The 15,637-nt window shown below is 36.6% G+C and overlaps 1 protein-coding gene across 5 annotated transcripts in view; it reads left to right on the top strand.

Annotated features, from left to right (window-relative positions):
- SEPTIN8 (septin 8) overlaps positions 1-15,637 on the top strand; it is a 67,808-nt gene that overhangs the window by 48,426 nt on the left and 3,745 nt on the right. For all 5 annotated transcript variants that reach the window (XM_061617044.1, XM_061617045.1, XM_061617048.1 and 2 more), the window contains exons 6-9: positions 262-358; positions 8,338-8,506; positions 8,796-8,928; positions 10,777-10,967. In XM_061617044.1, the coding sequence (XP_061473028.1) occupies positions 262-358; positions 8,338-8,506; positions 8,796-8,928; positions 10,777-10,967 (590 nt within the window). The remainder of the gene's footprint in view (positions 1-261; positions 359-8,337; positions 8,507-8,795; positions 8,929-10,776; positions 10,968-15,637) is intronic.

Below are 15,637 nucleotides of genomic sequence, written 5' to 3' on the forward strand. Positions count from 1 at the left end.
GTTTTTTTGTTGAAAATGCTGGATTTTTTATTTTTTATTTTTATTTTTAATGTGTGAGAGCTGAAGGTTTCAGAATATGGTTTTGGTTTTGGCAGTTCTGTCGTCCGCAACATGCTAATATCACAGATGTGGGAAATGAGGATCTGTGCTCTGAGGAACTGAAATGCTGCATAAGACTGAGAGAGCAAATGACAAATCTAGGAGACCTACAAGTCATGTTTTATCTTATGCCTTGAATTCCATGGTTTTGTTTCATTTTAGGCCCATCTGCCATTTGCTGTTGTAGGAAGCACAGAAGAGGTAAAGGTTGGAAATAAAATGGTGAGGGCTCGGCAATATCCTTGGGGTGTGGTGCAAGGTGAGTCAGAAGCTGGGTCTGTTCAACAGTGCTGTGTTGACTTTCCTGTTATGGGTTGTTTTCTGGCCATATCGCTCTATTCGTTATTACTTAACAGTAATAATGAAACCCATTGAAACGAATGGACCGTTAATTCCAGTAGGCCTAACCTGAGTATGGTTAAAGATTAATATAATCGAATGGGTTCACTAATGCACTATTTTGTACAAAAGCCAGCTTGCCTTGAATTCCAGTGAATGTCATGGTCCTATTTACTAGAACAGTCTTTTATAAAGAATATTTATTTAGCTTCTATCTTGTCACCTGTAGGTACCAGTTATTTCCCCCCCTGTGCACACAAGTACCATCTGATTTTTAATATCTGAGTTTATTTTGTTGCTGATGGCTGTTCTTCTCTATTTTTTTGCCATGTTGGTATTTTATTTCATGGTTGCATTATTTTGTATGGATTGTTTTGCTAGTTTGTTTCAAGTTGCCATATCTGTGGAAATGTTTTCAAAAAATAAAAATGTTAAAAGTACACACAGAAAATGTCATGATGATTTGGCAAGGCTCTGTGGTATTCTATTTTATTTTACATTTGTTTTTGTAAGCTGATTTTCCCACAACAAAGTAGAGCTTAAAGTGGTTTCCAACAATAACAAAGTGCATTAAAAATAAATATTATTACTACCGCTGCTGCTATTATTTATTTCATTTATGAATTGATTCCTATCAGGCATCTCAAAGCTATATGCAATACAACAACAAAAATTGTAAAACAATTGCATATATAAATATAGTTAAAACAATTGCATATATAAAAGTAATTTAGAAATAAAAACAATTTGAAAACTAAAACAAGAAGCAATTAAACAAAACTTCAGATCTATCAATATGTATCAAAAGCAAAATGTAATAATGCAATAAAAAGTACATCAATACTGTACACAATTCAGACTCAACACAGTTGAATACAAAAATGTAATAATTCCTTCCACATGTGCCATACATTTGTTTAGCTTCTACTCAAGCCAAGGCTTTCTGTATAGTAGCACCAAGACTTTGGAACACTGTTCCTGTTGAAATTAGACAGGCACCTAAAATTGTGATGTTTTGTCACTTGACAAAACAAAAATATTTTCAACAGACATTCTTAGAGAATTAATTCTGTTGGCCATTGGGTTTTGTATTTTATGAAGTTTTAATGATTTTTATTCTACTTTTTATGTACACCGCCACAGTATTTTTCTTCTGAGTCGGCGGTTTATAAATACCTTTAAAATAAATAATAATAATAAATAAATAATTTTTTAAATAATTTCACACCATTCAATACATGACAGACGTTTCCTGCTTGCAAATAAGTAAGCCTAAAAGAATAAATCATCAACATAACAATAGTATGAATTATATCCTCCATGCTGCAGTGCTGTGAAAAAGTGTTTGCCCCGTCTGATTTTCTTTTCTTTTTTTAAATAATTTTTGTTCAAATTTTTCAAAAAACAAACAAAACAAAATCAAAAAAACAAAACAATACAACAAAAAATAAAAATAAAATAGTTGACTTCCGATTTGTCACAGATCAGCTATAAGTATATAATATACATCAAACCTGTCCCTTAATGTATACATACAGTCCCTTTTCTCCATAGGCTGTCTTAATTAGTCGTCAAATCCCAGTATCATCATTTTATTTTGATCTTTCAACAAAAAGTCTAAGAGAGGCTTCCATTCCTTAAGAAATGTATCTGTCGATTTTTCTCTAAGTAAACATGTCAATTTATCCATTTCTACTAAGTCCATTAATTTCAATAGCCATTCTTCCATTGTTGGTGTTGATTCCATTTTCCACTTTTGTGCATATAATAATCTTGCTGCCGTAATCATATATAATATTATTCTTCCATATTTCTTTTCTATTTGTTTATCCATAAAACCCAATAAAAAAAATTCTGGTTTTGACTGAATATTTATCTTTAGAATTTTTTGCATCATCCTACCTATCTGTGCCCAAAATGATTTTGCCTTTTTACACAGCCACCACATATGATAAAATGATCCTTCTTGTTGTTTACATTTCCAACAAACATTAGAAACATTACTATACATTTTTGACAACTTTTCTGGAGTCATGTACCAACGGTACATCATTTTATAAAAATTTTCTTTAAGATTATAGCATAGTGTAAATTTCAAGCCTTTTTTCCACATATTTTCCCATTGATCCATTTGTATGTTATAACCAAAATTTTTTGCCCACTTTACCATACACTCTTTTACTTGTTCTTCCTCCATATCCATTTTCAGTAAGAGTTTATACATTTTCGCAATTATATTTTCATCATTTGTACACAATCCTATTTCAAAATCAGATTTACTTATTTCAAACCCATACATTTTCTTGTCCATTTTATATCTTTCTAACAATTGTAAATAGGCAAACCATTGAAAACTATATCCTTCCTTTATCAGTTTTTCTTTCTCTTTCATTATATATTCTCCATGTACATTTTCTAATAGTTCTTGATAAGTTAACCATTTCTCTTTTCCAGCCATTTCTCTTCTGTAAAACGCTTCTTGACTTGAAACACATAATGGTATTTTCAAATAAAACCTTGGTTTATATCTATTCCATATTTTCAACAGAGGACGTCTTATAAAATGATTATTAAAGTCTACATTTACTTTTACTTTGTCATACCATAGATATCCATGCCATCCCCACTTCAAATTATGTCCCTCCAAATCCAATAGTCTTTTATTCCTCAATAAAATCCATTCCTTTATCCAGACTAGACAGCAGGCAGCAAAATAAAGTCCTCTTTGGTAATCCCAGTCCTCCTCTTTCTTTGGCATCTTGTAGTAGTTTAAATTTAACTCTTGGTTTTTTTCCTTGCCATACAAATTTAGAGATATCTTTTTGCCATTGTTTAAAAGGTAAATCAGAAGATATTACAGGTATTGTTTGAAACAAAAACATCATTCTCGGTAGTACATTCATTTTTATCACAGATATTCTACCCATTAATGACAGTTGTAGTTTATCCCATCTTAGCAAATCTTTCTTAATCTCTGTCCATAATTTTTCATAATTATTATGAAACAACTTTGAGTTTTTATTTGTCATAGTGATACCTAAATATTTCAACTTTTTCTCTATTGTAAAATCTGTCTTGTCCATTAACTCTTTCTGTTCCCTTAAAGTTAAATTTTTCACCAACATCTTTGTTTTTTGATTGTTGATCTTAAATCCTGCTAACGGTCCAAATTCTTTTAATTTGTCCATCAATACATTAATTCCTTCCAAAGGATTTTCTAGTACAATTATCAAATCATCAGCAAATGCTCTCAATTTATATTCTTCTTTTTTTATCTTTAATCCCGAAATTCTTTTATCTTGCCTTATATCTCTAAGCAGCACTTCTAAGACCAGAATAAATAAAAGGGGAGATAAAGGACATCCCTGTCTTGTACCCTTTTGTATTTCACATGAATCCGTTAATTCTCCGTTAACAATTATCTGAGCCTTCTGAGATGTATAAATCGATCTAATCCATTTTATAAAATTGTCTCCAAAATCCATTTGCTCCAAAACCTGAAACATAAATTTCCAATTCAAATTATCAAATGCTTTTTCAGCATCTAAAAAAATCAAAGCTGCTTGTTTATCATTTCGTTGTTCTAAATATTCCAAGACATTCAAGACATTCCTGACGTTATCACGTAATTGTCTTTTAGGTAAAAACCCTGATTGATCTTCCTGAATAAATTGTTGCAATATTATTTTCAATCTTTCTGCCAAGATCATTGTAAAAATTTTATAGTCATTGTTCAATAGAGATATTGGTCGATAGTTTTTTGTTTTAGTTAAATCTTGCTCCTCTTTAGGTATTAATGTTATGTTAGCATTTTTCCAACTATCCGGTATCTTTCCCTCTTGTAAAATAAGATTCATTGTAGACTGTAAAGGTAGTAAGAGTTCTTCCTCCAAACATTTATAATACATTGCAGATAACCCATCTGGTCCTGGTGCCTTTCCTAATTTAATTTTGTTTATAGCTTCAGATATCTCTCTTGACGTAATAGGGCCATTAATAGCTTGTCTCTGAAAGTCTGTAATTTTAGGCAAATTCTGTTTATATATATACTCTTCTATTTTTTCAGATGGAATTTCCTGACATTTGTACAATGTTGAATAATATTGATGAAAAATCTTTTTAATTTTTGCATTATCTGTCAACGTCTCATCTCCTTCTTGTATCTTTAAAATAATATTTTTTGACGTTCTTTTCTTAATTTATATGCTAACCATTTCCCAGGTTTATTTGCAAATTCAAAAGTTCTTTGTTTAGCAAAATTTAATTTTCTTTCAATTTCTCTAACTGTCAGCATTGATACTTGCTTCTGTAACATTTTAATTTGATTTACAATAGAGACTTTAGTTGGATTCTTTTTCAATTCTTCCTCTTTTTGTTTTATTTCTTCCAAAATTAATTGCATTTTCTGTTTCTTTTTTTTTAATTCAGAGTTACATTTAATAAAATATCCCCTCATAAATGCCTTACTTGTATCCCAAACGATATTTTCACTTGTTCCTTTATGTAGGTTATGTTCAAAAAACTCTTTTAATTTCTTCTTACATTCTTGTACTACTTTGTCATTCTGTAATAAAGATTCATTTAGTCTCCATCTAAATCCAAGATTTTTTTTTTTAAAAGTTAATATCACAGGATTATGATCCGAAAAAGTTTTTGGTAATATATCCATTTTAAAAGTATCCTTCGCTAAAATTTTAGACATCCAAATCATATCAATCCTCGAGAATGTTTTGTGTCTTTCTGAAAAATAAGTAAATTCCTTTGCATTGTCATTTATATATCTCCAGGTATCCACCAATTCTAAATGTTCCATCAGTTCAAAGCAAATCTTCGGTAATTTACCCTGTGTCTCTTTGATATTTTTTTCAGAAAGCCTATCAATTTTTGGTGAGATTACCCCATTCCAATCACCCATGACACACCAATGATCATATGAAAACTCTGACAATTTTTCCATAAGTCCTGTGTAAAACCTTGTTTTATCTTCATTAGGGGCATAGATACCCACTATCAAAATGTTTGTACCCTGTAGAGTAATTTCAACCCCCACAAATCTACCACTATCATCCAATAATACCAATTTAGGAAGCAATTGTGGGTTAATGTAGAGAACAACTCCATTATTTTTTTTTGGTCCAGCCGAAATAAATTCTTCACCCAAATTTTTACAAATCAAATATTTGGAATCTTTCTTCTTAATATGAGTTTCTTGTAAACAAATTATATCCAATTTTAATTTTTTCAAATAATGAAACACTTTCTTTCTCTTCTGCGCCGTATTAGCTCCATTTATATTCCAAGTTAGATATTTGTAATCCATCTTTAAGCGTGTATTTTAAAATGTGCCTGATGCTCCTTTTAATCCATCATCTTCCTTCCCTTCCTCTGCATATCTTTGTTGACTTTGTTCCCCAGGAATTATATCCATATCTTTAAGTTTTAAAACTTTTCTCAAGAAGTCCCTTGCTTTTTGAACAGTATTCAATCTATATTTCTGTTGTCTGAATGTAAAAATCACTCCTTCTGGAACATCCCATCTAAATTGAATTTTGCGTTGCTTAAGTTTCTCTGTAAGGAAAGCATATTCTTTTCTCTTACGTAAAAGTCTAGTAGGAATTTCTTTCATCACCAGTATTTCCTTACCATCAATTTTAAAGGTATTTTTAAAGTGTTGTTGTAATACCATATCTCTGGTCGTCTTCTTTATAAAATGAACAAGTACATCTCTTGGAATTTTATTCATTGTTGCATATCTGGAATTGATTCTATACACTTTGTCTATTTCAAATTCCATCCTATCTTCATTCAAATCCAGAAATTTTACTAGAGCATTAACAATTTTATCTCTGATGTCTTCACCTGTTTCCTCAGGGATTGCACGGAATCTCAAACAATGTTCTTTATTTCTCATTTCAGTCACAGCCATATAATCCAAGTTTTTTTCTAATTCCAGATTTAATATATCTGTTCTATTCTCCAAGATTTGTACCTTTTCTTTAGTGTTTTTTGCATCCTCCTTTATTTGCTCAATTGTCCCTTTAATCTCATCCACTTGTGTTTTAATATAGTCTTTTATATCTGTCAGTTCAGTTTTCATTTCCTGTTTTATATCATTAATCCCTTCCATTATTTTTTGAAACGTATCTGGGGGTATAGCCCCTTCCTGTGGTTCAGTAGAACCTCTTCGCTCCTGGGCCTTAGTTGCTCTTTTAGTTGTCATTTTCAAGAGAAGCCTTTAATTTCTGTTATTAACCACTGTTCCAAAACCTAGAGGCAGTCTATTTCTTTTTTTTTTTCCTCCACCAACAAAAGAGTTAATATTCCAGGCCTGTTATTGTAGTCCAGCCAGCACAGCACAGTTCTTATCTACGTCCAAGAATGCAAAACAATTCTGGTTCCCAACACCAAACGTTTAGTAACATATATGAGCAGCAGATTCGTCCAAAAAGAAATAGTCCAAGGAGAAAAATAGTCCAAAATATATTTCCATCAAATAATAATTACCTCTCATCCATTTTTAAACTTTAAAACTCCAAATTCAGGCCAGCTTTTTGTCGTAGAAAAAGTATATAAGTTGTTTACATTTTCTTTCTTCCTTAATTATATTTAAAAGAGAAAAAGTATGACTCACCCAGGTTTCTCAGTTGCTGATTCGTAAACAAATCCCTTTTATTGTAGTAATTTAAGCCAAATGATAAGATTTAGACAGAAGTAGGCTCGCTGGTTAAGGACTTTTTTTAAGAAGAAAAAAAAACGCTTCGCTTTTTTCCAGTACAGCTTGCATGGAAATCCTGGCTCCGTCTTCAGCCGCTCGGCATGCCTTCTTATCTCAGGGCTTTCCTGATCAATTCCAGCTGCTGACAGCTCAACGAAGTCTTGTGGGAAATCTGATCGGTTCTCCTATACCTTGGAGAACATTTAAGCCAGTCAAAGTTTCCTCTTGACTGGCTTTTAACCTGAAAAAAGCTTTCTCTGAGGCAGAGATCTCTCAGAGACAGTCACCAGCTGAGCACTCACTTCCGGGAAGTCCCCCCTGTCTGATTTTCTGCATAGTTGCATATTTTTGGCACTGCATGTTATCAGATCTTGAACCAAACCTAATATTAAGGGAAAGGGAACCTGAGTAAACAAACAATACAAAATTTTGATACTTATTTCATTTATTTATTAAGTAAATTTAAGCAACACCCAGTGCCCCAGTGTGAAGAAGTAATTGCCCCCTTAGACTCAAAACCTAGTTACGTTGTTTGCCAAAAAGCACCTGGATGATCCTCAAGAGTTCTGGAACAATGTTCTATGGACATGTGAGTCAAAGATGGAACTTTTTGGGCAGCATGGGGTTATGTCTGACAAAAAACAAACACTGCATTCCACATGAAGAACCTCATACCAACGGTCAAGCATGGTGGTGGCAGTGTTATGGTTTGGGGATGCTTTGCTGCATCAGGATCTGGACGACTTGCCATCATTGAAGGAACCATGAATTCTGATTTGTATCAGAGAATTTTGTGTTATTGGTTCACTCAGGTTCCCTTCAAGATCTGATAACATTCAGTGCCAAAAATATGCAGCCATGCAGAAAATCAGACAGGGGGCAAATACTTTTTCACTGCACTGTATATTTCATCATAGAGATGCAGCAATCCTAAATGCAATTGCTAGGGAGGAAGCCCCTTTGGAACCCAAGTTCAGAGTAAACATGCATAGGATTGCACTATAACATTAGCTAATTCTGCTGCATGGCACTGTGATCCTGTTACCAAAGGAGACACTGTTTCAATTCTGTTTAAGATGTTAACACCAGGAAAAGACACGTCAGTATTTTGAGGCCAATTAGGGTGTGTAAAGGAAACCATCCATTTTTCACATTGGCTACACATCTTCTCCTTGCTTATTCAGTTGAGAATGAAAGCCACTGTGACTTTGTGAAGCTACGAGAAATGCTAATCCGTGTCAACATGGAAGATCTTCGGGAGCAAACTCATACTCGCCACTATGAACTTTATAGGCGGTGTAAGCTAGAAGAAATGGGGTTCAAAGATACTGATCCTGATAGCCAGCCATTCAGGTAACAGAGCATCATCTCCATTATTTCCTTCCCCACTGGCATACCAGTTTCAGGTGTGTGAAGGCTGAAAGTTCTGTTGGAATCTGGGAGACTCTTGCAAGCAGGATGATCATAGCATGACATGTTCTTAATGCTGACATTCTGTCTCCTTCTTTCACATAGACATGCACCCACATATCACCAATGAGCATATGCAGGTGTTTCTTTACAGATGCTTAGAGTCTTCGATTGTTTTTCAACTCTTTTTAATGGGTAAATGATTTGAGATTTGTGCCTGTGTTTTAACCAGCCTTCAAGAAACATATGAGGCCAAGAGAAAAGAATTCCTCTGTGAATTGCAGAAGAAGGAAGAAGGAATGAGACAAATGTTTGTGAACAAGGTCAAGGAGACCGAGTCGGAACTGAAAGAAAAGGAGAGAGAAGTGAGTGGCAGAGAATGGAATCTGGACCACAGATTCATATGCTAGAAAGAAATAGGGGTGTTTTTTGTCTGGGCATCTGTGATGTAAGGAAAACAATCCAACGCTGAGGAGTGAGGAAAATGAGAATTGTCTTGCTGGAACAGATGTTGGCGCCTCAAACTTGAAAGAGAGAGAAAAAGGCCTCTGTTGCACTCTTTGCATCATTGTACACCACACTGAGATAAGGAAGGGTGGTATACAAATGCTTTTAATCATTAATAATATTAACTAACATTAACACTGCTAATAATAGTAACATTATTATAATGTCCCAACATTTATGCTAGTATTCTGGTCTGGAAGGCTATTATTTCACATGATTTTGTTCCCATAAAACCAACAACCTCCCATTTTACAGTCATAGAGTCATAGAGTTGAGGCTTCAAAACTGTGGTAGGTAGTGCCACATGGCGGGGGGAGGGTGAGATGGACTTCTGTCCTAAGGGCTGATTGTGGTGCTCCAGCCCCTCTGGCCCCCTCTGACTTTCCTCAGGTCATACTCCCTCACCAGTCTTGCTCCATTCCCTCCCTGGGTAGAAACTTCCCACTTTGTGGCTCTGTCCACTTTTTGCCTTTACCACTCACCACTGCATGTGGCCCCCAGAAAGTGTTGCCCATCAGGTGATATAGTCCTTGGGTTGAAAAAGGTTCCCCACCCCCGACACAGTGAGAGCTGAAATAAGTAACTCTCTTCGAACAACAAGCTTTTGTTTTCTCTGGAATGTTAAAAATTAAGAAGGTTTTTTTTTTCTGTATTCAGAATGCTGTGATTTTAATAGTGTGCTTTCTTCAGTTTGACAGATTGCCAAGTTTGGCAGCGTTGCCTGTGTTGCTCTGACACACACAGTATTTACATTGTCAAATAAGTAAATAATCCAGCTAATTAATATTTGGGAACCAAAAATGGCAGTAGCAATTTTTCAAGCTTCTGAATGATGAAAGAGTAAACTGTAAATTGGTGCAACAGAGCAAGTTCATATGAATTTTTATTTGATATGAAGCTTGGTATTTTAGGAGCGTCTTTGGGGATTTTACAGAGGGGGAGCTTAAAACTTCTGCATTCCCATGTTGGAATTTATTAAGCTCTACTCCAGCCTTTTAAAAAAGGCCTTTCAGTGTCTTAAAATCTCACTAAAATCAGCACAAAAATTTGGCTGCATCCATGTCGCATTACCAGCATTATCTTGCCCTAAGGGTGAGTTTCTCTCCTAATCTTTTATGTTAAAAGAAACCTTTCAACTAATGTAGAAGGTATGTTGTTACCTCTTCAAGGGCAGGGGGATCTGACCCATAAAGGTTAGGCAGGTGGGTGTTCAGTTGGGCAAAATCATTGAATACATTTATTCTTCAGCTGAGACTGAGGCTGCACTCCAGTGGACACTTACCTGGGAGTAAGTTCCATTGAACCTAAATGAGCTTACTTCTGAGTAGACATGTACTGGATTGCAGTCTAAGGGTCAATTCAGATATTAATGAAGTGGAGGAATTGCTGCTTTCACCACAGCTGCCCCCTCCGCTGTTGTGGTGAAGTCTGTGGAAAGAAACCACGTGTGTTTTCTTCCCATGGCTGTATGCATGTGTGTAGGGATGCATAATTAGCCTGTCTCACATGGCTCTTTTTGCAGATATTAACCAGAGCAGCATGGGACCCAGTCATGCAGAAGTGGCAGTCATGTGTCTCACTAACATTTAAATCATCCCTCTGAGTTTCTCTGGGACACACTATCTTGGGTTGATCAGGATCAGGTCCTACTTCCCAGCGGTGAAGGTAAAGACAGCACTGACTGAATTTTTTTTTTCTTTGACCAGCTGCATGAGAAGTTTGAACATCTAAAAAGAATACATCAGGAAGAGAAGAGGAAAGTGGAGGAGAAGAGAAGAGAGCTTGAAGAGGAGATGAATGCCTTCAACAGGAGGAAGGTGGCAGTTGAAACACTGCAGTATCAGTCTCTGCAAGCCACTTCACAGCAGCCACTGAAGAAGGATAAAGACAAGAAAAAGTAAGCATTTGACTTGAGCTTCACTTTGTTTCCATCCTTTCCCAAGATAAGACATTCACATTTGTCATATAAAAATATTGCAACAGAAAAGGTAAGTTCAAAAAGAGCTATAGATAATTGCCAGAATCATAAAGATGCACCATTTTTCCATTCTAACAGAATAAGCCAAGATAGCATTGTATACATTTTAGCAATGACTTCATAATCATTCCAAAGATTAGAGAGGGGAAAGGCTTGCATTTTAGACTAGTGAAGATCAATCCAGTTGATGCTTCTGATGGCCCCAGGATAATTTTGTCACTTTTCAAAATACCTTTTATGTTTATTGAATTAACTCCATTTATGAATCGCTTCCTATACCTTGAAGCAATTTAACAATAAAAACATATAAAATATTCCGTATATAAAAACAATTAGTATTTAAAAGGAATGCTACATCTGCTGGTCACCATGGAAGTAAAATAAGAGTTCTGCATTAATGAACTAATTATTTATTCAGTAGTGTTCAGCAGGACTGTTGAGCATCACCAACTGTGCTGGGATTCTTGTTCCATGGGATCCTGAAATTCAGCTGATATTTTTGCAAAACACAAAAAAATGGGATTTAAAAGAAATGAGGAGTAGAAGAGATGATTTTAAGGTGGAGTATTAAGTATGGTCTTGACCACCCTGGTATTTGTTAGAGTAGGTTCTGTGTTCCATGTAACATTACTCATTTTACTGTATTCAGTAAATTTAATGTTAAAGCTGAATATTTAATGTTGAAGCTGACTATTGTGCCATACTTCCATATAAACATACGCAGCTGCCTTAATCTGGAATCAGGCTATTGGCTAGACTGGCCCATTACTTTAACTTCAATTCTTATATTACTGAAGCAAGAGCTAGTTATATTTCAAGGGGTATACAGTACATAAAAGTATATATTTTCATTCATATATTTTCTTGTTTATCCTCTATGTACACCGCCCAGAGAGCCTTTTTGGCTTAGGACGGTATATAAATTAAATAAAATAAATAAATAAATAAATAAATTACTCTGACCCTGGTAGTGGTGATCGAGAGTCTCAGGCAGTGATCTTGCCCATACTTGTGTATGAGATCCTGTTAGCTGAAGATGTCAGGGATTAAACTGGGAACCTTCCTCATGTAAAGCATGTTCTATACTACTCAGTCATGTTTCCTCCCTCCAGATTAACTCCTATTTATGAACATGAGAATTACCTTGTTGGATCAGATCAAAAGTCTATCTAGACAAATAGTGGCCAGCCACATACCTGAAAAGCCCAGAAAGAGGGCATCATAGAGAGACCCACCTTTGACTTTTGTCTTCAGTATTTGTTAACTGGCATACTAAAACAGAAGTTCCACATTCGGAGGACATTTATCTGATCTCCTGGCAAAGCCATCTAAACTAGCGGCCACATTGCATCGTGTGAGCTGAATTCCAACACCAAGCGTTCAATAAATGAATAAGTACATTTTGTTTTGAATCAATTGCTAACAGGAAGTGTTTCTCCAGAGGGCCCTACCACCAGGTTACTGCTCCTTTATAGCTGCTGCTGCTTGTAGTTCAGCCAGCTGCAGTAGGTAATGGGAATAAAAAACTTACTATTCCTTTGGCATTTTATTTCTTGAATTAAAATATTAACGTTCCGGGAGGCCCAGGCCTCCTTTTTTGTAACTATTCATGATAACCCTAATGATGGAGAGAATACAAGGCAAGGATCAGCACACTTCAAGTTTAAACTTAAGTACGTTGTTTCAGGCTTTGTTGTTACCTGTTCAAGACGGTTTCAAGACAATGAAGTCCCACCATTGAAAATTAATAGAGGCATTTTCCTGCTTAGGGTGTGTAAGAGTTTCTGTAGCATATTTATTGTGTCTTCCTCTTGCTAATATCTTAATCCTTAGAGGTTTTGGATCAACATTCTTGCTCCACCTCCTCAGTAAAAAACCCTAAGTGGTTCTCTTCAGTATCTTTTCTACTAGAATCTAAGAGCTATAGGTTGTTTTGTTGGATACAAATTCATGTCCACCAGTTTTCAACAATCTTCTAGAAATACAGCCTCCCCCCCCCATGTGTTGCTATCTGTCGCTAGGTTCTCTGTAAAGAAGCAATGATAGTCAACCTACCCTTGACTACAAAACTTGCCATGCCTGCCAGCACTCAGATGCATAATTAGTCACCAACTGCAAAAATGTGCAAGTCTTCACATTCTTCCACGTTCAAGGACTAACACGGTGGTACTGGTGCTCTATTAACTCCAGTGAGTGTAACATGAATGCCAGTCTCTGATGTGGTCTGCACTCCTCCTCAGGCCCCTGTCCCTGTTTTTTCTATACTCAGTTCAGACTCAGGTATTCAGAGCAGAGCTTGGAAAAGTTACTTTTCTGAACTACAACTCCCATCAACTCAATCCAGTGGCTATGCTGGCTGGGGCTGATGGGAGTTGTAGTTTAAAAAAGTAACTTTTCCAAGCTCTGATTCAGAGGCACACAAGACTAATCACGCCAGGGCGGAGAGGAGCACTGTGTGTCCCCTTCACACTCTGTACTGACTCATCCTGTTCCTGCTGTCACCCTTTCTCCCCTACCCATTAGCTCCCTCCCCAGTGTTGTCTGCGCATTAGGAGGCGTGCCTGCTGTGGGTTCCAGCTCACAGGGAAAACCTGTGTGTCCATCAGGCTGCCGTACTGCAGACATGCCCCCAACACATGGACAGCACTGGGGAGCAAGAGGCCAGCATGGACGTGGAGGCAGTGTAAAGATACACTCCCCCACTCCTCTTCCCTGTGTGTTTATAGTTGTGGTTCTGAATGCCTGAATAGACCTGATGTTGCTTAGCATATGTGGTGATATCCTCATGTTGTCATTAGAGATCGGGGCTTCAAATGATGCTCTCAGCTAATGCTACCTGACAGCTTTTCCAGATTCTTCTTCCTGAGCGGTGGGCTCATATGTTACTGTTGCAGCATGAAAGCTACTTCTGTCTGGGACAGGATACTGCTGCAGTGTAACATCTGTAAAGAAGGAGCTTACCTGAGCTGGGTGAATGATGGGAATCTTTCCATCTGGCTGTTGCCAGGAAGTCATCGTAATCCCACTGCATGATGGTAATGGCTGCCTCAACCTATAAAATCCTCCAATGCTGATCTTGTGAGGGATGTCAAAGAATAGTCTGCCGCAGGAAACTGGAAAAGTCTGGTTCTTGATCTTTGTGGATTGCTTATTACTGTCCAGACATAGTGCCTGCAGCCTGGGCACCAGAAGTAATAATGCAGGTCAATTAATTAACATAGGAGGTCTTCCATAATCTGTGTAGTGCGAGAAAACTGTTGTCCTTGCAGCTACAGCACAAGGCAAGAGTGGGTGAAATTATGCAAGTGACGTGCTAGAGCTTAGGAGGGTGGAACAGGGAAGAGTGTGCTACAGGGCAAAGCTGGAAAAAGAAAACCCACCTCGCATCAGGCAAGATGATATGAACTTGACAGCCAATTGAATTCCTGCATTATTGTGTATTATAAAATACTATCAAGTTGGGTTTCCCCAGCACGTGTTAGTAATCTTGCATAAACTAATAAACTCCAAGAAAGGCATGCTAATGTTTTTATGTGCTTGAAATTCTTTAGTCCTTTTAAAAATGTCTTAAAATGACACACTCCCCCTCCCCCCTTCTCCATGGCCAGGAGGGAGACTTCTGCTGAGTTTAGTGACTTAGTTATAGAGCTGACCAACAGCTACATAGGCTGAGATGATGTAATATTTGATATGTAAGAGTGTACTTTCCACATGATAATACAGTTTTCCCATGCATTCTTACTCTCTAGGCATCAGTAAAACGTGTTCAATAGATGACAGTTATTGTGAAATTGCCCATCTCAGCAAGAGTTCATACTAACATGCCTAGTACAGGCCTAGAAAAGTTACAGAACTGGGCTACACAATTGCTGTGGGGGTTTCTGTCTCACTATGTACAGGTGGCTTCTTTGCTCTTTACTTATGCTATGTTTCAGCCTAATGGTGATGATTTGTGTTTATGTTAAACTTAGTATGGGCATCTCCTGTTGTAAGATCCCCCAGTTATTATTAGTTCTGTTTAATGTTGCTAGTACCCATTTCTAATATTTTTTAATTTCACTAGCTTTGGTGAACAGCCTGTTTAACAGCCTAGACATTGAGCTGCCTAATGTATGAATGGTATCAAGCAATAGTGTAATTGTCCTTTCTGCTGTGAGTGAGCTGCCTTTGGACGTAATGAGCTCCATAAAGTGAGCCGCAGTGGCAGTGTGGCAGTGTCAGCCACAGTCAGGCCAAGATCTCAGACAGAGCTGAGTCGTGCTACCAGAGATTTTAAAAATGAAGAAATGCTAGAGATTCAACTTGAGGCCTCATAAGTTTAAAGCCTGTGGTCTACTGTTAAGCTAAGGTGATTTTATCTCTAGAGCAATTAGATTTTAAAAATAATTTAAACAAGTATAATTTATTTTTGATCACACAGTGGTCTGGTTTGTGCACACAAAGCTAAACCATGGTTTAGTGTTATGTGGCCGGATCTCCACATGCAAAGCATCAGAGTCACACTCCCCCTCCCCTCCCCTCCTGCTCCATGGCCAGCTGGAGGACTTCTTCTGAGTTTAGTTTCACTTTCAAAGAAACTCAGTTTAATG

The sequence above is a fragment of the Rhineura floridana genome, chromosome 3, assembly GCF_030035675.1.
Source record: "Rhineura floridana isolate rRhiFlo1 chromosome 3, rRhiFlo1.hap2, whole genome shotgun sequence".
In the NCBI taxonomy this organism is placed as follows: Eukaryota; Metazoa; Chordata; class Lepidosauria; order Squamata; family Rhineuridae; genus Rhineura; species Rhineura floridana.